Below are 22,058 nucleotides of genomic sequence, written 5' to 3'. Positions count from 1 at the left end.
TATATTTTTTTTCTTTTTATTTCTTTAGATTTTAATTTTAAACGGAACTGCTTAGTTCCGGCGTTTCCAAAAAATATGCACAATTTTTCAATAATTCCACAATATCCTTTGAATACTTGTCCTTTGGTTTTCCTAAAAATCATATACATACTTTTGCATATTTGTCTGCTTTTTGTTAACGCTATAATTATTCTTAACTTAATTTCATATTTCAACATTTTTCTATGTTTTATGTGTCACTCCTCTACCGTCCCATTAAGTCCACCAGGTTTTGGTATTACCTCCACCGGCAGCACCGCCTCCTCCTCTTGCGCCACCATTTAAAGGATCATCATGTTCTTCATGTTTAACAATATTGTCATCATATTCCTCTAAATGATCCTCATCCATATCATCCTCTATATTATTGGCACTTTGTGAGGAATTATTATGATTTTGACGATTCAATAAATTACGTCTATCCAAATGCTCCACATAACGATGCAACACTTTAAGTATTTCAATCTTTGCTCGCAATTTACGACCATCGCCCAATTTGCGTAAAGTTGGTACTAGTGAGAGACAGAAGGAAATGTCACCATCACGTATTTTAAAGCTGGGATTATTGGTCGTTTCTGGTGTTTTCTTAATAACATTAACCGGTTTAATATTAGACTTATTTTGCAGAGCTTTAGGTGTAGGCTTTGCCGCTCTTTTTAAAGGTGAACGTCTCGGCAGTTGTTTTTGCTGTGAACTATTGGGTCTAGAGTCTAGGTTGTCGGTGGACTTCAGAAACTCATCCATATCCAAGTCATCGGTGTCTTGAGACACTAAATCATCTAAAGATTCCAAAGATTTATTGTTGGCCCTCCTTCTGTTCTGTGCCGGCAATTTGTAGCCCACAAAGGGACGCATAAATTCCATATCATCAAAATATATATATTTGCGTTTCTTATGGGCCTCACCCGCTTCCTGCAACTTGATTTCACGATAAAAATGATCCTTCATGTGTTTCCACTTGGTGGATATCTCATCCACTGGAAAAGAAAAATACGTTTGTCAACTATTACTTAAATTTGGCATCTATTTAGCTGCGCTTACCTCTAGCCTCCTTTTCCACATCTGTATATGATTCCCAGTCCTCGGGCGGTGTTAGATTTTCTGCCACTTCTAGCCATAGACGACGTTTATGCTCCCTTGGTGGTGTGTCTAAAAAATCTTTATTATAAATACCCGGTCTTGCCTTGACTTCCCTTATTAAATCGGTAGGATGAAAACCGCTCATTTTTAAAGTGTTGTTCGCCTTTTTTTGTTTATGTTATGCCACACTTTATTATTTCTATTTTGGATGCTAATTTTCAGCTAAAATTTTTACTTAATATTTACTACAAGCGTCTATAAAAACGCCATTTACCAGAGATCTGCGCCGACAAACATAAAGAGCGAAGGCGGCTAGCATTAAAGTTTACGACGGCGGCTTAAAATCGACTGTCAAACGGCTGTTTTTAAAACTTTTCAACGATATTAAATAACAGGCATGGGAAATTTAAGTATTGAAATTGAACTAGTACAAAAGAGTACTTTTTTTAGATTTTAAAGTAGTCTATACACTAAACAAAAGATAAGATAGACTAGATTATAGAATAGACTATACTATAGACTAGACTATTGACTACACTAAAGATTACACTATGGAATATACTATAGACTAGACTACACTATAAACTAGACTATAGAGTAGACTACAGACTGGACTATAGAATAGACTAGACTACAGAATATACTAAAGACTAGACTATAGAATAGACTAAAGTATAGACTATATATGTTTATAGTCTAGTCTATAGTCTATACTATAAACTGGACTATAGACTAGACTATAGATTATACTATAGACTAGTCTATAGACTCAAAAATACAACAAAAATATTTGTATTTCTTAAAATTTTGTTTTAAAATGTATTTCGCATATTATATTTTGCAATTTTTAAATATTTACACCGATTTTTTATAAAATTTGAATAATTTTAAAAGGCAATAAAGAAAATTATTCAAATTTTATAAAATATTTAATTTAAAATTTTTACCAAAATACTTTCCGCTCTCAAATATTGTATCATTCCATCATACAATTACATTTCTCTTTTTCATTTTGTCTCACTAAATTTACATTCAAATTCCTGGGAGCTGCACATGCTAAACCCATTAAATATTCCAAATAATCATGAACCAAATCAGGTTCGTTATGATGAAATCTCATACACCACACATGACTATAATCCTCTTGGATTACATGACGTTTGGCTGTTGCACATAGGGCACCCACACCCAAATCATTTACCTCCAAGATCGTTTGCAGCAATGCAGCGCTAGTTTTTTCGAAAATATCTCTCTTCTCCCGTTCATTGATTTGTGGTATTAGACATAAAAAGAGTTTCACTTGTTTGGCTTCCAATTTTAATTCCATTATTAACATATTTATAGACATTATAGTGTGCAGATCCACCTGTTTGGTGAAGTAGCGTTGTCTTTGTTCGTTACTCAAGAGGTGTCGTAAAACTTCATTTTGTTTAAAGTGTGGCGAAACGGCCACTACATACATGCCCATGTCGAGTAGTGATAGAACTATGGGATAGCCAGCCTTGGTGTGGGACATTAACACAATGGCATATTGTTGTTTCCAGTAGTTGAGGGGTGGTAGACGTAATTTGCGTACAGATTGCATAATTTTGTTTTAGATATTTATTAGGAATAGAGTATTTTTTGAGAATTTTGAAAAGGAAACCAAAAATTTTTGAATATTTTTTGTTTTTATTTGTTGATTTTACAGGCAGCTTATGCAGAATTTATTTGAATTCAGAGTTATTTTTAAACTGGGGATTTACAATTCTTATTTGGGAATTTCTGGGAAAACCATTTTTATAAGAAATCCATTATGAATTCATGATTTTAGTTTTTAATATTTCTCTGAAGTGGGAACAACTAACATTTCCGCTATGGTGACATGTAAAGGTGACTCCAAAATAAATTTAACCGCTCTAGCGATATCTTGAGGCTGCAAAAGTTGGGGAAAATCGGGTAAATTTTGCAAATGTGAAGGTTTTTCGCTATAAGAACCAAATTTTGTAGCAGTTATGCCGGGACTAAGGGACTAAAAGTTAAAAATTAAGTAAAAAATGTATAAATTTGTTTCTTCTCAAACTTACCGACAAACGTATTAACTTATCTCCCGATAATTCTCTTCTCAAAACCTCATTGGTAGCACGTAGAGCATGCTTGGCAACGGGATATAAATTAAAACCACAATCGGGTATATGAGGCATAATATGATGACCCAAAAGGCTGCATATGTTAATAATATGACATTCTTCTTCGTGGTCCATTGCAGTTTTCATTAATTTATAGCTTTCTTTGCTGCAAAAGACCGCCGCCATTAGATTTGTATCAATCATACGTTTAAGAGATTCTTCATTTCCCTCATCTAGGATCCGCGAAAATTCACACATACCCGCATTATTGATTAGTATATGTAACTTGTTATTAAATTTTTCCGCAATCCAAGAAAAAGCGGATTTTAAAGATTCTAGGTTGGATAAATCACATTGTTTTTGAAAGAATATTGATTCTTCGAGGGGTTTCAATTCATTTTTTAATTCTTCTTCACTTTTTAAAGTCAACGATAGATTTATGACTTTTATTTTAGATTTTAAAAGTTCCTGAGCTATGGCCCAGCCTATACCCGAACTGGCACCAGTAACTACAGCGATTTTCTGCTGCCAACGATCCATTGTTTTAGATTTATTTAAAGAGACTGATCATAAATGTTCTTAATAAAGAAACCTAACAAATGTTTGGAGCTAATTGTTCTATTTAATCTATGTATTTTTATTGTAGATTGTGATAAAACAAATATGTATTTATTTAATAAAACACTCAGAAAGTGTCTCAAGCATTAAATTATATTAAATTTGATTAAATGTTTTGCACTCAAGCTGTTTATCATCTAAAATTATCTCTGCGACAGAGATCGTCACTTAGAGTCAGTGTTTATAGGTTTTAAGAAAAAAAAAAACCAGCTTTACAGGATGATGTCTAAACCAGTACTTTTTGATATTGAAAAATACCGCGGTACCACCGCTACATTTTCGATACTTTAAAATTAAAAAAAAACTATATATCCCAGTCTATAGTCAAGTCTATAGTCAAGTCTATAGTCAAGTCTATAGCCTAGTCTATAGTCTAGTCTATAGTCTAGTCTATAGTCTAGTCTATAGTCTAGTCTATAGTCTAGTCTATAGTCTAGTCTATAGTCTAGTCTATAGTCTAGTCTATAGTCTAGTCTATAGTCTAGTCTATAGTCTAGTCTATAGTCTAGTCTATAGTCTAGTCTATAGTCTAGTCTAGTCTATAGTCTAGTCTATAGTCTAGTCTATAGTCTAGTATAGTCTAGTCTATAGTCTAGTCTATAGTCTAGTCTATAGTCTAGTCTAGTCTATAGTCTAGTCTATAGTCTAGTCTATAGTCTAGTCTATAGTCTAGTCTATAGTCTAGTCTATAGTCTAGTCTATAGTCTAGTCTATAGTCTAGTCTATAGTCTAGTCTAGTCTAGTCTAGTCTATAGTCTAGTCTATAGTCTAGTCTATAGTCTAGTCTATAGTCTAGTCTATAGTCTAGTCTATAGTCTAGTCTATAGTCTAGTCTATAGTCTAGTCTATAGTCTAGTCTATAGTCTAGTCTATAGTCTAGTCTATAGTCTAGTCTATAGTCTAGTCTATAGTCTAGTCTATCTAGTCTATAGTCTAGTCTATAGTCTAGTCCATAGTCTAGTCTATAGTCTAGTCTATAGTCTAGTCTATAGTCTAGTCTATAGTCTAGTCTATAGTCTAGTCTATAGTCTAGTCTATAGTCTAGTCTATAGTCTAGTCTATAGTCTAGTCTATAGTCTAGTCTATAGTCTAGTCTATAGTCTAGTCTATAGTCTAGTCTATAGTCTAGTCTATAGTCTAGTCTATAGTCTAGTCTATAGTCTAGTCTATAGTCTAGTCTATAGTCTAGTCTAGTCTAGTCTAGTCTATAGTCTAGTCTATAGTCTAGTCTATAGTCTAGTCTATAGTCTAGTCTATAGTCTAGTCTATAGTCTAGTCTATAGTCTAGTCTATAGTCTAGTCTATAGTCTAGTCTATAGTCTAGTCTATAGTCTAGTCTATAGTCTAGTCTATAGTCTAGTCTATAGTCTAGTCTATAGTCTAGTCTATAGTCTAGTCTATAGTCTAGTCTATAGTCTAGTCTATAGTCTAGTCTATAGTCTAGTCTATAGTCTAGTCTATAGTCTAGTCTAAAGTCTAGTCTATAGTCTAGTTTTTTTTTTTTTTTTTTTTTTTTTTTTTTTTTTTTTTTCATTAGGAGGTGTAAATCTTGCATTTGATTCCCATGGTAATAACCTTGGGATATGTCGGATTCCTACCGACTAAAGCACCCCCTTCGTCATCCAAAACCCCTGCGGGACCGTCTATAATGATATTGCATCGCAGGGTTGGTTAGCCTTATTTTAGCTATTTATCTCAATTAACGTTTCTCGTCTCACTTTCTCTTCCGCTCTTAGCTTCTCATGAACACCTTTAATCATTTTGCTTAATACTTCCCAGTTTTCTGATTTTTGTACCATTAAGTCGACAATATTATGCGGACTTAGGTGATTGCCAACCATTTCTTCCGCTTCTTGTCTCTCTTGTTGATAGCGGGGACAGTGGAACATGACGTGCTCCGGGTCTTCTACTGTATTGGGACAATGCGGGCATTCTGAAGAATCGTCCAGTCCAAATCTGTTCAGATAGCTTCTATAACCGCCATGACCAGAAAGGAACTGTGTTAGGTGATAGTTTACTTCGCCATGCTTTCTATTCCACCACACGTATATATTTGGGATTAATCCAAAAGTCCACCTTCCTTTGCGGCTTTCTTCCCATCTGATTTGCCATAATCGCATTGACTTTTCTCTTTCTATCTTTCGTATGTTTATACCATCATGTTCACCCCGTATTGCTCTTCTCTTCGATTCATATGTACGTTTGGCTTCATCTGCTAAGATGTCGACAGGTATCAGCCCTGCAATGACATACGCCGCATCTTCAGATGTTGTACGATATGAACTACATACTCTTAATGCAGATAGCCTATAAACTGCAACTAGTTTTCTTGCCGTTGATTTTACGTTAAGAGCTCCAGCCCATATGGGAGCGGCGTAAAGGATAACAGAGCTAACCACCGTAGATATTAGTTTTCTCTTGTATTGTTTCGGCCCACCTACGTTTGGCATCATTCTTTCGAGTGCAACTCTAATATTCGATGCTTTATTGTGAACATACTCAATGTGAGCTTTGAAATTCAATCTAGCGTCTATTATAATCCCAAGGTACTTAAGATGAGTATTTGATCTAACCTGATGTTCTCCTACGGTTATTTCTATATTTTCTCTTTTCCGACGGCTCGTCGTCAGCACTACTTCAGTTTTATGTTCTGCTAGCTCCAGGCCAGCACTTTTCATCCAGTTTCTTATAGTTAATATTACCTCGTTAGAGATTAGTTCTACTTCATCTTTAAATCTTGCTGAAACAGTTACCGCGATGTCGTCGGCAAAGCCTATTATATTTGCTTCTTCTGGAATATTCAGCGTTAATACATCGTTGTACATAACGTTCCATAATAAGGGGCCAAGCACCGAACCTTGTGGAACACCTGCGGTGACCTTGTATATTTTGCTACCGTCATCAGTGTTGTAGCACAATATCCTATTTGTGAAGTAGCTTCTTATCATCAGTGTTAGGTAATCCGGTATGCCAAGTCTACATAGTTTATTAATTATTAGTCCCCAATTTGCGGAGTTAAACGCGTTTTTTACATCAAGTGTAATTATTGCACAGTATTTTCTGTTTGCGCCTTTGCCTTCAATAGCCGTTCGTGCTGTTTCAACTACCATGTTAATCGCATCGATGGTTGACCTAGCCTTTCGAAACCCGTATTGTCGGGTTGATAAACCTCCGTTTTCTTCCACAATTGGTAGTAGTCTGTTGTATATTATTTTTTCAAGTATTTTACCACTTGTATCAAGGAGGCATATTGGCCTATATGCTGAGGGGTCTCCTAGACGTTTATTGGGTTTTGGAATCAAGATTAGTGATTGTTTCTTCCATGCTTCAGGGAAAACTGCCTCTTTGAGGCATTGGTTAAATAAATCAACAAATGTTTTAGTTGATTGTTTAATTGCCAACTTAAGAGCATTGTTTGGGACGCCATCAGGTCCAGGTGCTTTGTCATCTCCGATTTTATCTACTATTGAGATTAGTTCTTCTTCCGTTGTTAACTCTATGTTTTCTGCGTGATATGGACTTCTTGTTGTAAATACGGAGTTTATGTGTTCTGGAAACAAAGTCTTAACTATTTTATCAAGTAGCTTAGGACAACTGGGTTGGGGGGTTTTCTTTCCCTTAAGGCGAGAGGTGACCACTTGGTAAGCCTTTCCCCATGGATCTGAATCTGCTTCTAAGCATATCTGTTTGAAGCTGTTCTTCTTACTTTTTAGAATTGCATGTTGGAATTCTCTCCTTGCGTATTTGTATTCGCAACACGCTTCTTCAAATCCTGGTCGACCTCTGAGACGTTTAGTCTTTCTTCTGGCTCTTAGACAAGTGGCTCGGAGGTTGCTGATCTCTGAGTTCCACCAATAGTTTGGAGGACGATTCTTTGTTATTCTTCTCCTTGGCATTGCAGAATCACAAGCTCTTCTAAGCCTTAATGAGACCTGTTTCGTCATTTCAGATGCTGTTCCATTCAGTTCTGTAAAATTCAAAAATTCTTGAGTAAATGCTTCTTTGTCAAGTCTCTTAGAAGCCCATCCTGTATAGTTTACGTTGTTCTCCTCCCTATGGGATCGTCTTCTTTCTAAGTTACTAGTAGAGAATATAATAGCCTGGTGGTCACTGTGGGTGTAATGTCCACTTACTGACCACTCCATAACTCTTGCTAAGGAACTACTTGTAAATGTCAAATCCACAATTGAATTTCTTTCTCTAGCGATAAATGTCGGTGTATTACCATTATTGGCTAGCACTAGGTTTCGTCCCGAAAAGGCTTCGAGTAGAATGCTTCCTCGGGTGTTGGTTCTTTGGCTTCCCCATTCAACAGCCCACGCGTTGAAATCGCCAGCTATAATTTTTGGGTTATGATGATCTGAGTCCCTTAGCAGATGGTCTAACATCAGTTGGAATTGCACAATTGTTGAGCTTGGAGGAGCATAGCAGCTGTAGATATGGATGCCTCCTATTTTAGCTCTAATAAAACCGTCTTCTTCGTGTTCTGAAATTTCCTCTATAGCCTTGTTTCCACAAGCCCAAATAGCAGCTTTTCCACTTAAGTCTTTAACCCATGCAGAGCTGTTCATATCTCTATACTGCTCACTAATAATGGCGACATCAACACGAGATTCGCATATTATCTGCGAAAGCAAGTCCTGTGCCGCCTGACAGTGGTTGAGATTTATTTGTACGAATCTCATTTCCTCATTTTACTAATTGCCTTTTTAAAGACAGGGCATCTTCCACTACCAGCTACATGATTTGTATCGGCATTTTCCACTTCTTTGCAGAACATACATTCTGGATTATTTTTACAGTCCCTTGCTATGTGTCCGCCAGCTCCGCATCTTCTACATAGTTTCGACCTGTCTTGTTTATTTGTACACGTAGTGGAGATATGACCAAATTCCAAGCATCTAAAACATTTCGTAAGGAGCCGTTTTTCCCTTATTCGGCATATCACCCATCCTATTTTGACTTTGCCTATTTCGATGGCTTTACGTCCCATTTCTACTGGAAGCCTAACGCTTGCAGTCTGGGTGCCACTATAACTCTTTCTAAGACTCGTTATATCCGACTCCTTTATTGAAATCCCTAGGTGATTATTGAAAGCTTCACATATATCAGACTTTGTAGTAATTTCGTCAATATCCTTGCATTCAATTACGGTCATCTGTCTACTGGTTCTAATATTAGCCTGCTGCCCAACCGATTTTTCCACCTTTGCTTGGAATTGATCAACACTTTGTTTATTGGCTGTATTAATTTCCAGTAGGAGGTCACCTTTAAGTGTCCTTCTTATTCGGGACACGCATTCTCCAAGATCTTTTAAGTTTGGGTCCGATTTTATATGTTTCAATATATCCGCATACGTAGCCTTTCCTTTCGCTGAAATAATCATTGCTTCTTTCTCCTTTCTTTTTTTTACTATTTTCTTACGTGGCACCGTTCTCCATGAATTTATATCATCATTGGTTTTGGGTTTTCCATTGACAATAGTCTCCATCACTTCAGATTTCTTTTGTGTTTGGTTTGTTATTTTAGACTTCTTGGGTATTGGGGTTTTTGACGATATATCTCCGGGCTCCCTGCTTCTCTTTAAATCTTTCATATGCTCCGTTTTGGGAGTTGTTTGTGTTGACAGCTCTTTTGTTTCGGGGGCTTGTAATGTCCCATTTAACGTCATCTCCTTTCTAACTTTGTTGTACGTCGCCTTTATGGCCCATGCTTGGTTCTTAATGGAATGATGGATATTATTCTTCGGCTTCATGAACTTTATCAGTCCATCTATTAGGTTACCCAGTTCTATGAAGAGGGTGTTACCAGCAGAGGTTTCCTCCAGTATTTCAGTTTGATCGTTAGTCGGTGTAGCTGTAGGTGTTGCGGTCTGTATAGGGATCGATGTCGGTGTAGCCATCGGGGCCGTGGATGGTACTGGGATCTCTGTCGGTGTTGCAGTCGGAGTTGGTACAGAAGTTGTTGTCGGTGTAGCGGTCGCTGTCGGTTTATGAATAATCGGCGTTGAAACATATGGTGATGCAGGCGGGGACCTTGCTATTCCAGAGTTTCTGCGAAAAGGATTATCCACATTACACTGTTCCTTGTTTTTGTTCTTGCCTGTAGCTTTAGCTTCTAGCTCAGCCAGGTGTGCTGCTGAATTAGAAGCATTACAGTAATTGGATCTCGACGACTGAGAGCCTGTTTTCACACCCTCTAAAGCCGCCGGTACTGGGTTTATTACTCCCTGCACCGTAACTTTGGATTTATACGTATACTTTTCCATTTTGTTGTTTGTGGGTTTGCGTTTTTAACCTATCCGCCAGGAATGCTTTTTCAGCCGTCCCTAACCTGGAAACAGACGCTGACCAGGAAGCCGTCCAATTTGGAAACCGTCGCGCCTGGATTTTTCCATCTAATGTGACTAGGGATCCACGAAGTCGTCACTCTTCTAACTACGCCTCTCGAGAGGGTACCCGTGTGGTTGAATACCTAATTTAAGGGCGGTATTCACTCGCCCTGTCACAGGACTTCCTTGAGCACATGTACCATTTTAGTACGCTCTCCATTCCTGCCACAACTAGGGTCCGCGGGGTCGTTACTCCCGTTATCCTCCTCGGGATACCCTTGCGGGTGTCTATAGTCTAGTCTATAGTCTAGTCTAAAGTCTAGTCTATAGTCTAGTCTATAGTCGAGTCTATAGTCTAGTCTATAGTATAGTCTATAGTCTAGTCTATAGTCTAGTCTAGTCTAGTCTAGTCTAGTCTATAGTCTAGTCTATAGTCTAGTCTATAGTCTAGTCTATAGTCTAGTCTATAGTCTAGTCTATAGTCTAGTCTATAGTCTAGTCTATAGTCTAGTCTATAGTCTAGTCTATAGTCTAGTCTATAGTCTAGTCTATAGTCTAGTCTATAGTCTAGTCTATAGTCTAGTCTATAGTCTAGTCTATAGTCTAGTCTATAGTCTAGTCTATAGTCTAGTCTATAGTCTAGTCTATAGTCTAGTCTATAGTCTAGTCTATAGTCTAGTCTATAGTCTAGTCTATAGTCTAGTCTATAGTCTAGTCTATAGTCTAGTCTATAGTCTAGTCTATAGTCTAGTCTATAGTCTAGTCTATAGTCTAGTCTATAGTCTAGTCTATAGTCTAGTCTATAGTCTAGTCTATAGTCTAGTCTATAGTCTAGTCTATAGTCTAGTCTATAGTCTAGTCTATAGTCTAGTCTATAGTCTAGTCTATAGTCTAGTCTATAGTCTAGTCTATAGTCTAGTCTATAGTCTAGTCTATAGTCTAGTCTATAGTCTAGTCTATAGTCTAGTCTATAGTCTAGTCTATAGTCTAGTCTATAGTCTAGTCTATAGTCTAGTCTATAGTCTAGTCTATAGTCTAGTGCTATAGTCTAGTGTATAGTCTAGTCTATAGTCTAGTGTATAGTCTAGTCTATAGTCTAGTCTATAGTCTAGTCTATAGTCTAGTCTATAGTCTAGTCTATAGTCTAGTCTATAGTCTAGTCTATAGTCTAGTCTATAGTCTAGTCTATAGTCTAGTCTATAGTCTAGTCTATAGTCTAGTCTATAGTCTAGTCTATAGTCTAGTCTATAGTCTAGTCTATAGTCTAGTCTATAGTCTAGTCTATAGTCTAGTCTATAGTCTAGTCTATAGTCTAGTCTATAGTCTAGTCTATAGTCTAGTCTATAGTCTAGTCTATAGTCTAGTCTATAGTCTAGTCTATAGTCTAGTCTATAGTCTAGTCTATAGTCTAGTCTATAGTCTAGTCTATAGTCTAGTGCATAGTCTAGTGTATAGTCTAGTCTATAGTCTAGTGTATAGTCTAGTCTATAGTCTAGTCTATAGTCTAGTCTATAGTCTAGTATAAGTCTAGTCTATAGTCTAGTCTATAGTCTAGTCTATAGTCTAGTCTATAGTCTAGTCTATAGTCTAGTCTAGTCTCTATAGTCTAGTCTATAGTCTAGTCTATAGTCTAGTATAGAGTCTAGTCTATAGTCTAGTCTAGTAGTCTAGTCTATAGTCTAGTCTATAGTCTAGTCTATAGTCTAGTCTATAGTCTAGTCTATAGTCTAGTCTATAGTCTAGTCTATAGTCCTAGTCTAAGTCTAGTCTATAGTCTAGTCTATAGTCTAGTCTATAGTCTAGTCTATAGTCTAGCTACTAGTCTATAGTCTAGTCTATAGTCTAGTCTATAGTCTAGTCTATAGTCTAGTCTATAGTCTAGTCTAGTCTAGTCTATCTAGTCTATAGTCTAGTCTATAGTCTAGTTCTATAGTCTAGTCTATAGTCTAGTCATAGTCTAGTCTATAGTCTAGTCTATAGTCTAGTCTATAGTCTAGTCTATAGTCTAGTCTATAGTCTAGTCTATAGTCTAGTCTATAGTCTAGTCTATAGTCTAGTCTATAGTCTAGTCTATAGTCTAGTCTATAGTCTAGTCTATAGTCTAGTCTATAGTCTAGTCTATAGTCTAGTATAGAGTCTAGTCTATAGTCTAGTCTGTAGTCTAGTCTATAGTCTAGTCTATAGTCTAGTCTATAGTCTAGTCTATAGTCTAGTCTATAGTCTAGTCTATAGTCTAGTCTATAGTCTAGTCTATAGTCTAGTCTATAGTCTAGTCTATAGTCTAGTCTATAGTCTAGTCTATAGTCTAGTCTATAGTCTAGTCTATAGTCTAGTCTATAGTCTAGTCTATAGTCTAGTCTATAGTCTAGTCTATAGTCTAGTCTATATTCTAGTCTATAGTCTAGTCTATAGTCTAGTCTATAGTCTAGTCTATAGTCTAGTTTATAGTCTAGTCTATAGTCTAGTCTATAGTCTAGTCTATAGTCTAGTCTATAGTCTAGTCTATAGTCTAGTCTATAGTCTAGTCTATAGTCTAGTCTATAGTCTAGTCTATAGTCTAGTCTATAGTCTAGTCTATAGTCTAGTCTATAGTCTAGTCTATAGTCTAGTCTATAGTCTAGTCTATAGTCTAGTCTATAGTCTAGTCTATAGTCTAGTCTATAGTCTAGTCTATAGTCTAGTCTATAGTCTAGTCTATAGTCTAGTCTATAGTCTAGTCTATAGTCTAGTCTATAGTCTAGTCTATAGTCTAGTCTATAGTCTAGTCTATAGTCTAGTCTATAGTCTAGTCTATAGTCTAGTCTATAGTCTAGTCTATAGTCTAGTCTATAGTCTAGTCTATAGTCTAGTCTATAGTCTAGTCTATAGTCTAGTCTATAGTCTAGTCTATAGTCTAGTCGATTAATTAAAATCCATATCATTCCTTTAGAATCCCGTAAAAAATGTCCTCCAAATTCCCAGCAAAACCCAGCTGTCAACATGTTTTGTTTGTGTGGCAACTTCATTGCTGCAATTCCAATCAGTTTCCGTCGTAATTTCAACCGGTCAGCAAGTAGTTGTTACAAAGTGTCATATAGTTGCAATTAATTAATAAAATATAATATTAAATTTGAAAAAAATATTATTAAAATGTTCTTAAGCATTTAATTAATAAGTAAAGCTATCGCGAAATCCTGATAATATGTTAATAATAGAGAAAAATGTGCGACAAGTTGTGGGCCACTTTGCAGGCTATGTGTTTGTTATGTTGTTGATATAAAGCAAGGTTAAATATACCTTGATATAAAGTGTTTAAAAGTAATAAAAAGTCATTGAAGTTGTTGAAAATGTTATAAAAATATCATTAATCATTTATTTAAAGCAATAATTTATTGCAAATTTAAGCAAAAGTCCTAAAAATTAGAAAAAAGGGCTACAATTGGTTAAGTATGTAGGTTTGTGTTTGTGTGAAAATTTTTGCAAGCAATGAGCGCCAAAAAAATCAACAACAAAACAAGAGGAAGGAAAAACCAAAACAAATAAAAAATTTAAGTTGCCATATGGTTGGTGTGACAGCATATGAAAAGGTGAGTTGCCAGTTTAAATTTTATATTTGTAATTAAGGTGGAGACGTTAAATTTGAATTTCGAAAAGGTAACAAATGATTTAATTGAGTTTTTCTTCAATTTAAGAGAATGTTAATGTTGAAATGATATTATTTCAATGGACTTTTTAATAATTAATTGTTTCTTTTTATAATTTTTAAGAAAAATGGTAGAAATAGAAAATATTTCTTAGATTTTATTGAGAAGCAGTAAGTGGTTTATAGTCTATAGTCTAGGTTATAGTCTGTCCTATAATTTAGTTTATAAGTGAGACTATATTCTATAGTCATGTCTACATTCTAGTCCATAAAAATTAGTCTACAGACTACAGACTAAGTCTAGTTCTTATTCAAGTCTATTCTATAGTATAGTTTATTGTTAGTCTATAGTTAGTATATAGTCTAGTCTATAGTCTAGTCTATAGTCTAGTCTATAGTCTAGTCTATAATCTAGTCTATAGTCTAGTCTATAGTCTAGTCTATAGTCTAGTCTATAGTCTAGTCTATAGTCTAGTCTATAGTCTAGTCTATAGTCTAGTCTATAGTCTAGTCTATAGTCTAGTCTATAGTCTAGTCTATAGTCTAGTCTATAGTCTAGTCTATAGTCTAGTCTATAGTCTAGTCTATAGTCTAGTCTATAGTCTAGTCTATAGTCTAGTCTATAGTCTAGTCTATAGTCTAGTCTATAGTCTAGTCTATAGTCTAGTCTATAGTCTAGTCTATAGTCTAGTCTATAGTCTAGTCTATAGTCTAGTCTATAGTCTAGTCTATAGTCTAGTCTATAGTCTAGTCTATAGTCTAGTCTATAGTCTAGTCTATAGTCTAGTCTATAGTCTAGTCTATAGTCTAGTCTATAGTCTAGTCTATAGTCTAGTCTATATTCTAGTCTATAGTCTAGTCTATAGTCTAGTCTATAGTCTAGTCTATAGTCTAGTCTATAGTCTAGTCTATAGTCTAGTCTATAGTCTAGTCTATAGTCTAGTCTATAGTCTAGTCTATAGTCTAGTCTATAGTCTAGTCTATAGTCTAGTCTATAGTCTAGTCTATAGTCTAGTCTAGTCTAGTCTATAGTCTAGTCTATAGTCTAGTCTATAATCTAGTCTATAGTCTAGTCTATAGTCTAGTCTATAGTCTAGTCTATAGTCTAGTCTATAGTCTAGTCTATAGTCTAGTCTATAGTCTAGTCTATAGTCTAGTCTATCTAGTCTATAGTCTAGTCATTCCTATACTCTACTTCATAGTCATTTCTATAGTTTATCTATAGTCAATTCTGTATAGTCTATAGTCTAGTCCATTCAAAAGTTTTTAATAAAGCTGTCTTTTGCCTAAAATTCTCATTTTGCCGATCACTGAGCTTTTATTATAAAATTACCTTCAATTCTGAAAAACTATATTTAAAATCGTGTAGTTTTTTCTCTCATTTTATTAAATTAAATAAAAAATATTTAATAACTTGTTTAAAAACAAAATTCTCCAACAATTCTTAAACTAATATTTTTCAGCCGTTGGCACCATTAACAATTCAGCAATGGTAACATGTAGTGGGGAGCCCAATATGAAAGTCACACCACGGGCCACATCATCGGGTTTTAGTATTTCAGCACATTCGGGCATATTACTTAAGTGTTCTGGTCTAGGGCTATTAGCACCGAAATTAGTTTCCGTTAAACCGGGACTAATGGTCTGGAAGAAAGGAAAATAAAGAGGAAATTTTATAGTAATTTTAATCTCCTATAAGGGAATTTCTGGGGAAATTATTTTTGCTTTTAATCATTACAAAAAAATAATTATTTTGAAATTGATTTAACTTACATTTTAACAAATTTTGTGAATTTCTAATTTGGGTATTTCTAAATTCCCATTTGGGAATTTTACAAAAACTATCCTGTGAAGATTATATTCATTATTGGTCCAATGTTTTATTGGTAATTTATTAGTTATAGTTAATATTTTTAATTTTTTTCATATTTTTGAAGTTTTAGGAATTCCCAAATTGGCGATTAAAAATCTCCATTTGGGAATTTAACTAAAAGTGTATAAATAATGATATTTTTACTTATAACAAAGCTTTTGCAGTTTTTATTAAATACTTTTTGTATTTTTGGGAATTCCTATGGTTAATTAATAAAATCCCCGACTTTGGGAATTTTTGGGGACACTATTTAAGTGTAATAATTTACAAAATAAGGTTATTTTTAGACTATTTAAGTGTTTTGGATTAAAATGTTTGTATTTTTTGGAATTCCTAATTAGGGGGATTTCAAAATCCCTTTTAGGAATTTAACTAAAAAAGTCGAGATATTAATATTTTACTGCAGAAGCCATCTCTTGATTAATTTGAGAAACTTTTTTTTATATTATTTCAGAATTCCCATTTTCTTTATAGAAAATCCCTACTATTGAAAATTCTGGGGAAACTAATTTTAGAGCTAAAAACATACAAAATACGGTTATTTTATGATTAGTTCAAGTTTTTAGGGTGAAATTTATGTTACATATTTTGAAAATTCCCAAATTGGTGGATTTAAAAATCTCCATTTAGCAATTTTGGCAAAAGTGTGCAAATAATAATATTTTTACTTGTAACAATATTCTAGCAGTTTTTGTTTAAAAAAATCCGACTTTTGAAAATTCCTATTATTAATTAATAAAATCCCCGACTTTGGGAATTTATGAGGAAACTAATTTAGTGCAATAATTTACAGAATAAGGTTATTTTATGATTATTTAAGTGTTTTGGAGTAAAATTTTACTATTTTTTAAAATTCCTAATTGGCGGGATTTCAAAATTCCTTTAAGGAATTTAACTAAAAAAGTTGAAATATTGATATTTTTCTGCACGAACGAAATTTTTGGAGTATTTGTTAAAGAAGGTTTGCTTTTTTTAAATCCCATTTTGTATTTAAGGAATCCCCAGGTTGGGGTATTTTTTAATTTCTATTTAGGAATTTAAAGAAATGTTTGGTAAGTATAAATTACTTACCGTTGTTAACAACATTTTAGTGAAAATTTTGTAATTTTTTCACATTTTTTGAATTCCTTATTGGGGGATTTTAAAAATCCGTTTTGGGAATTTAACTAAAAAAAGGGAAAATATTGATATTATTCAGCAGAATTATGTTTTTGTCTATATTTTGAGACATTTTTTGAGTTTATTTTTGAATTCTCATATTCTTTATATAAAATGCCCAATTTAGGAATTTCTGGGGAAACTGATAAAGTGTAATAATTTACAGATTAAGATTATTTTATGATTACTAAAGTGCTTTAGGGTAAAATTTAGCTATTTCTTTGAATTCCTAATTTTGGGATTTTAAAATCCCTTTTAGGAATTTAACTGAAAAAGGCGAAATAGTAATATTTTCTTACAGAAATGGATTTCTGGAGTATTTGTGATAAATTATTCGCTTTTTTTAAATTCCCATTTTAAAACATGCCCAGTTAGGGGATTTTGTTAGTTTTATTTAGGAATTTAAAAAAAATGACTGGAACGTAATTTATAATTAATTATAAATAAAAAAAATTATTTTTTTATGGGCAGAGCAATTAAAACCCTTTCTAATGAATTCTTAATTATTTCACGATTTCTAATTGTTTTGATTTCTTTATGTTTTGTTATTTTTAATGGACAAAAACTGATGTAATATTAAAGTTAAATTAACAAAGACTTAAATTACATAAATATTAGTGGAATAAATTAATAACAAGTTTAATTGTTTATAAAACAAAGTATCTGTACTTACCGATAAGCGCAATAGTTTGTCTGCAAACATTTCACGGCGCAACACTTCATTGGTGGCCCTCAAGGCATGCTTAGCAACCGGATATAGATTGAAACCACAATGGGGTATATGCTCGGGCACCATATGACCCAGTAGGCTATTAACATTTATCACATGACACTCCTCACCAAAGGCCATGGCCTTTTTCATTAGCCTATAGGCTTCTTTGGTACAATAGATAGAACCCATTAGATTAACATCGATCATACGTTTGAGGGCCTCATCATTGCCGGCATCGAGTAGACGGGAGAATTCGCACATGCCAGCATTATTGATTAAAACATGCATACGCTGGGCAAATCTTTGCTCCAGCCAATGAAAAGCGGTACGCAGGGAGGGCAATGAGGTTAAATCACATTCTCGCGGGAAGAATCTTTCCTGTTGCCCGGCTGGCAATTCGGATTTTAATTCTTCCATGTGTTTGAGTTTGCGTGCCAAACCTATAACCACCATATCGGCCTTCAAAAGATGTTGGGTAATAGCCCAACCAATGCCCGAACTGGCACCCGTTACCACTGCTACTTTACCACGCCAGCGTTCCATAATTATTAGTTACAAAATTTTTTTTTTAATATATTGACCTTCTTAAGTGATTGTTTTTTGTTTTTCAACACTTTAATTAAAAATTTAACGCTTTATTTATTTTTTCAAAGTTTTTTTTTTTTAAACGCTCTGTAACCGTTTCCTTTAATTCCAAAAACCAAACGTGTTGTTTAATGTTTGAAAGTACTTTTCGTACTAGTGGCAACTGAAAGCCTGCACTTAATGTATTATTAAGTTTTTATAAACTTTTTTTTTTGTAACAAACAATCTCAAAAACAATACTTGCTTTTGTTTTTGTTGCTTTTTTAGCTTTTGTTTTCTTACCGTCTAAAAGCATTGAACTCAAGTTTAACTGGTTGCACTTTTAAATTTTTTGTATTTTATTTTAAATCTTAATTTAAATCTGTTTTAAAAAAAACTTTTAGTACTAATTTTTTTAGAACATATGTATTATTGTTGTTGTTGTTGTGATTCATTTCCACCTGTTTGTTTACAATTTTTATGTGTTTTTTAATCTCAACTACATGGTTAATGAACGATTTTAATTTATAATAATTTTATTTATTGTCAAACTGTAACAAGTTTTCAACACACATTTGCCGGAAGAATATTTGATGTCAAAGCTTATTCAGTAGTTGCGAAGAAATTTATATTTTTGTTAAATTGTTTTGAAAAGTGAAAGTATTTGGTATTGTTCTCTAAATACTATTATAAATAAGATTAAAATGTTACAGTCATCTAGATTATATAGTCTTATTTATAAACTAGATTACATGTAAGACTATAGACTAGAATTTATATAATATAGTCAAGATCTTATTAAAGTTTGGACTATAATTCAGTTTCTAATATAGTTTATAGACTACAAAGTAGTATATATTCTAGTCTATACTATAGTCTAATCTATAGTCTGCACTTTAGTCTAGCTTATAGCCTGGTCTACAGTCTAGTCTTTAGTCTTTACTTTTGTCCGTATTATAGACTATAATCCAGTCTATATTCTGGACAATAATCTAGCCTATGGTCTTGACTTTACTCTAGTTAATATAATCTGGTCTATAGATGAGTCAATAATCTGGACCATATGCTATAATCTGGATTGTCGATAGGGTCTAGACTAAAGTCTAATCTTTAGTCTTGTCTAAAGTCTAATCAATAGTCTGGACTATAGGCTAGTATGGATTGTAGTCTAATCTATAGTTTGGGTTATATATAGTCTGATCTATTGTCTTGACTTTAGTCTAGTCTATAGTCATGACTATAATCTAGTCTATACTCTGGACTACAGTCTTGACTTTATTCTTGTCTATAGTTAAGATTATAATAATATATATTCTGGACTATAAACTAGTCGATAATCTGGACCATAGACTAGTCTATAATCTGAACTGTAGTATAGTCTATAGTCTGGATTATTTTCTAGTCTGTACTATACTCTAGTCTGAACTAAAGTCTAATGTATAGTCTGGATTTTACTTTAGTCTTTAGTCTGGATTATAGTCTAGTCAATAATCTGGATCATAGTTTAGTCAATAGTCTAGGCCATAGTCTAGTTCATAGTCTGGACTATAGTTTAGTCCATAGTCTGCACTATAGTTTAGTCTATGATCTGGGCAATATTCTAGTCAATAATATGGATCATAGTCTAGTCAATAATCTGGACCATAGGCTAGTTTATAATCTGGTCTATAGTCTAGTTTATAGTCCGGTCTATAATCTGGTCTACAGTCAAGTCAATAGTCTGGCTTATAGTCTAGTCTATAACATAGTTTATAGTCGAGGCTCTTGTCTAGTTTATATTCCGGATTATAAGTCTGGAGTATAGTTTGGAAATTAATCTAGTCTTCAGTCTCGACTATAGTTTGGAATACATAAAATAAAACACTTTTTTGTTGTTGTATTTTTTTTTTTAAAATTGTCTTTATATTTTATGGAAGACTATACAAAGTTTTTGAGGCAAACATTTTTACAGCATATTCAAGCATGCATTAGTTGATATTTATGTATTTGGAAAGTTGGGGGCATGTAATTCATGTTTAGTAATATCGATTGTGCCAAGAAATGAATTATTGAAAATATGAATTAATTAAAATTTATTGAAAAAGCTTTGGATTCATTTAAAATTTTATTTTGATCTAAGTTCCGGCTTCAAAGCAGTTTTTTTTTTGAAGCCGGCATTAACAATTGAACATTTTAAGTACAAAAACGATTTTTTTTAGGAAATTAAGAAAGGAAATTTATAATGTCATAAAAAATGAGAAGAAAGCTTGGAAGATTTCTTAAATTTTAAACATTATCACATTAAAAACTAAACAGTATGAAAGTATTTAAAATAAATAAATAAAATTATAAAGTAATAATGAAAAATATGGTAGAGTTTTATTAAAGAAAAAGTTTTTATTTGTCGCTCTACACTTCCATGCCCTCATCGGAACGTTTACCCTGTTTATTGAGTGCTTCCTCATTTGTCAATTTAGTCTTTTCCGTTCTGGTATGCCATACTAAAACCTCTTGGCAGTAATTAGCCAAAGGCTGCAGCTCTGAGCGTGTGGTCAAGTGTCTTAATATCTCACTTTCCTGATAGCCACGTTGTACCTCATAGCTAAAGGTGGCCTGAGGATATTTAAAGAATAAATCAGTGCTTATGGCAAAGCCGGCCATATCTATGGGAAAAGGTCTTTCGGGACGCCAGGCGGCATTAAAGCCTATCACTTCCTTAGTTTCGCTATTAAGTAAAGGTTTCTCCACCATTAGACCACCCACTAAACCTACTGGCCAAACACCCACTTTACCCTTTTCCAGTTTAGACATTTCGGCAAACAGTTCTACACTATAGGAATTATCATCATCCATAAAGAACACAATGCTGTGTTTGTCGGGATTAGCATTAGTGCGTACCCAAGATAAAGCTAAATTTCTTTGCTCTACGCCTCTAGGTTTAATCCAGTTGGGATCATTGTGTTTAAGTTTAAAGGCAGCCGGAGTTTTAGTATTCAGTTGGGTGGCTCTTTGTGTCAAACCGGCTCTTTCTAAAAGATTTCTTACTAATTCTGTGGTGGTTTCTGAGTCTTCTACCAAAACCCAGTGCAAATTGGGTACTAGCATGAATATATGTGATAATCTATAAAAATCGGCAACAAAAATAAATAATTAGTCATCAAAAAAGAAACGCCTCTAGGTTTTAATCAAATTTATCATCATATTTCTCTGCTATGCCAACTCACCGGGTTAGTTCAGCCTTTTGCTGCGGTCTGGCATAAGTGGGTGTTATACAGTAAATTGTAGGCAGTTCTTCATCTTGCATTTTACCATACATGGCCTGCAGATAACTGGGTCCCTGGCAAGTACGTTTGCCATTGCGATGTACCATTAATAGCACCACCAGGAATACTATTATCAAAACCAGAACTTGTCTGGGCCGTATACGTACTTCTGACATGTTTGTGTTTAACTGTTGTTGTTTTTTTTTTCTTACATATACCGAGGAAATAGTTATTTAACTAATTAAATTTTAGTTAAAGGTTATTTAAACTATTAAAATAAGTAAAAGAAATATCTTGTATATGTAAATGATTTTAGAGATAAAAAAAGGTAAACAAATGTTATGATGTGTGGTGCCGAAACACAAGAAAAAGCAACAAATATTATGATGAAATGTCAAAGATACTAAGAAAGAGAGAGTGGCCATATTTTTTATAAAAAAACAGACATGTTAAATACGAAAGCAAACGGTTTGAAAAGCATTGAAAACCACTAAACTGTTAGTTTGAAAGCCAATAGTAAATTTTAATAAGACAAAATGCAATAAAACTAAATAAGACTAGTCTATATGTATATATAGTCAAGTAAATAGTCTATTGTATAGCTTACAGTCTAGACTATAGCCTACACTATAGTCTACTCTACAGTCTAGTATATAGTATAGTTTATAGATTACTCTATAGCCTAATTTATAGACTTGGCAATAGCTAGTC

The 22,058-nt window shown here is 33.8% G+C and overlaps 5 protein-coding genes across 5 annotated transcripts; all 5 read right to left on the bottom strand.

Annotated features, from left to right (window-relative positions):
• Positions 1-29: 29 nt before the first annotated feature.
• On the bottom strand, positions 30-1,432 carry LOC119601060. The gene is made up of 2 exons (XM_037951761.1): positions 1,081-1,432; positions 30-1,016 (listed from the first exon to the last, which is right to left on the bottom strand). The coding sequence occupies exons 1-2, from the start codon at positions 1,262-1,264 to the stop codon at positions 256-258; spliced, it is 945 nt and encodes a 314-aa protein (XP_037807689.1). The 5' UTR covers positions 1,265-1,432; the 3' UTR covers positions 30-255.
• Positions 1,433-1,493: 61 nt separating this feature from the next.
• On the bottom strand, positions 1,494-2,757 carry LOC119601063. The gene is made up of 2 exons (XM_037951763.1): positions 2,067-2,757; positions 1,494-1,589 (listed from the first exon to the last, which is right to left on the bottom strand). The coding sequence occupies exon 1, from the start codon at positions 2,702-2,704 to the stop codon at positions 2,096-2,098; it is 609 nt and encodes a 202-aa protein (XP_037807691.1). The 5' UTR covers positions 2,705-2,757; the 3' UTR covers positions 1,494-1,589; positions 2,067-2,095.
• Positions 2,758-2,770: 13 nt separating this feature from the next.
• On the bottom strand, positions 2,771-3,785 carry LOC119601061 (farnesol dehydrogenase-like). Its single transcript, XM_037951762.1, has 2 exons — positions 3,186-3,785; positions 2,771-3,130 (listed from the first exon to the last, which is right to left on the bottom strand). Exons 1-2 carry the CDS (start codon positions 3,765-3,767, stop codon positions 2,936-2,938), a joined length of 777 nt encoding a protein of 258 aa, XP_037807690.1. The 5' UTR covers positions 3,768-3,785; the 3' UTR covers positions 2,771-2,935.
• Positions 3,786-15,157: 11,372 nt separating this feature from the next.
• LOC119601071 (farnesol dehydrogenase-like) lies at positions 15,158-18,317 on the bottom strand. The gene is made up of 2 exons (XM_037951778.1): positions 17,503-18,317; positions 15,158-15,442 (listed from the first exon to the last, which is right to left on the bottom strand). Exons 1-2 carry the CDS (start codon positions 18,082-18,084, stop codon positions 15,248-15,250), a joined length of 777 nt encoding a protein of 258 aa, XP_037807706.1. The 5' UTR covers positions 18,085-18,317; the 3' UTR covers positions 15,158-15,247.
• Positions 18,318-19,995: 1,678 nt separating this feature from the next.
• LOC119601070 (galactosylgalactosylxylosylprotein 3-beta-glucuronosyltransferase I) lies at positions 19,996-21,721 on the bottom strand. Its single transcript, XM_037951776.1, has 2 exons — positions 21,309-21,721; positions 19,996-21,205 (listed from the first exon to the last, which is right to left on the bottom strand). The coding sequence occupies exons 1-2, from the start codon at positions 21,521-21,523 to the stop codon at positions 20,494-20,496; spliced, it is 927 nt and encodes a 308-aa protein (XP_037807704.1). The 5' UTR covers positions 21,524-21,721; the 3' UTR covers positions 19,996-20,493.
• Between the last annotated feature and the right edge of the window lie 337 nt (positions 21,722-22,058).

This window comes from Lucilia sericata, unplaced genomic scaffold, assembly GCF_015586225.1.
Source record: "Lucilia sericata isolate MDLA Ls3-8-SP2 unplaced genomic scaffold, ASM1558622v1 Contig000141F_arrow, whole genome shotgun sequence".
Classification (NCBI taxonomy): Eukaryota; Metazoa; Arthropoda; class Insecta; order Diptera; family Calliphoridae; genus Lucilia; species Lucilia sericata.
This window is presented reverse-complemented; position numbering and strand designations above follow the sequence as displayed.

Bases quoted from the DNA above. Each gene is read 5' to 3' on its own strand.
- LOC119601060 (XM_037951761.1), bottom strand. From the start codon at position 1,264: ATGAGCGGTTTTCATCCTACCGATTTAATAAGGGAAGTCAAGGCAAGA. The intron at 1,017-1,080 runs GTAAGCGCAGCT...TTTCTTTTCCAG, and splicing joins TGTGGAAAAGGAGGCTAGAG to TGGATGAGATATCCACCAAG.
- LOC119601063 (XM_037951763.1), bottom strand. From the start codon at position 2,704: ATGCAATCTGTACGCAAATTACGTCTACCACCCCTCAACTACTGGAAA.
- LOC119601061 (XM_037951762.1), bottom strand. From the start codon at position 3,767: ATGGATCGTTGGCAGCAGAAAATCGCTGTAGTTACTGGTGCCAGTTCG. The intron at 3,131-3,185 runs GTAAGTTTGAGA...TTTAACTTTTAG, and splicing joins ATAAGTTAATACGTTTGTCG to TCCCTTAGTCCCGGCATAAC.
- LOC119601071 (XM_037951778.1), bottom strand. From the start codon at position 18,084: ATGGAACGCTGGCGTGGTAAAGTAGCAGTGGTAACGGGTGCCAGTTCG. The intron at 15,443-17,502 runs GTAAGTACAGAT...CCTTTCTTCCAG, and splicing joins ACAAACTATTGCGCTTATCG to ACCATTAGTCCCGGTTTAAC.
- LOC119601070 (XM_037951776.1), bottom strand. From the start codon at position 21,523: ATGTCAGAAGTACGTATACGGCCCAGACAAGTTCTGGTTTTGATAATA. The intron at 21,206-21,308 runs GTGAGTTGGCAT...CGATTTTTATAG, and splicing joins CAAAAGGCTGAACTAACCCG to ATTATCACATATATTCATGC.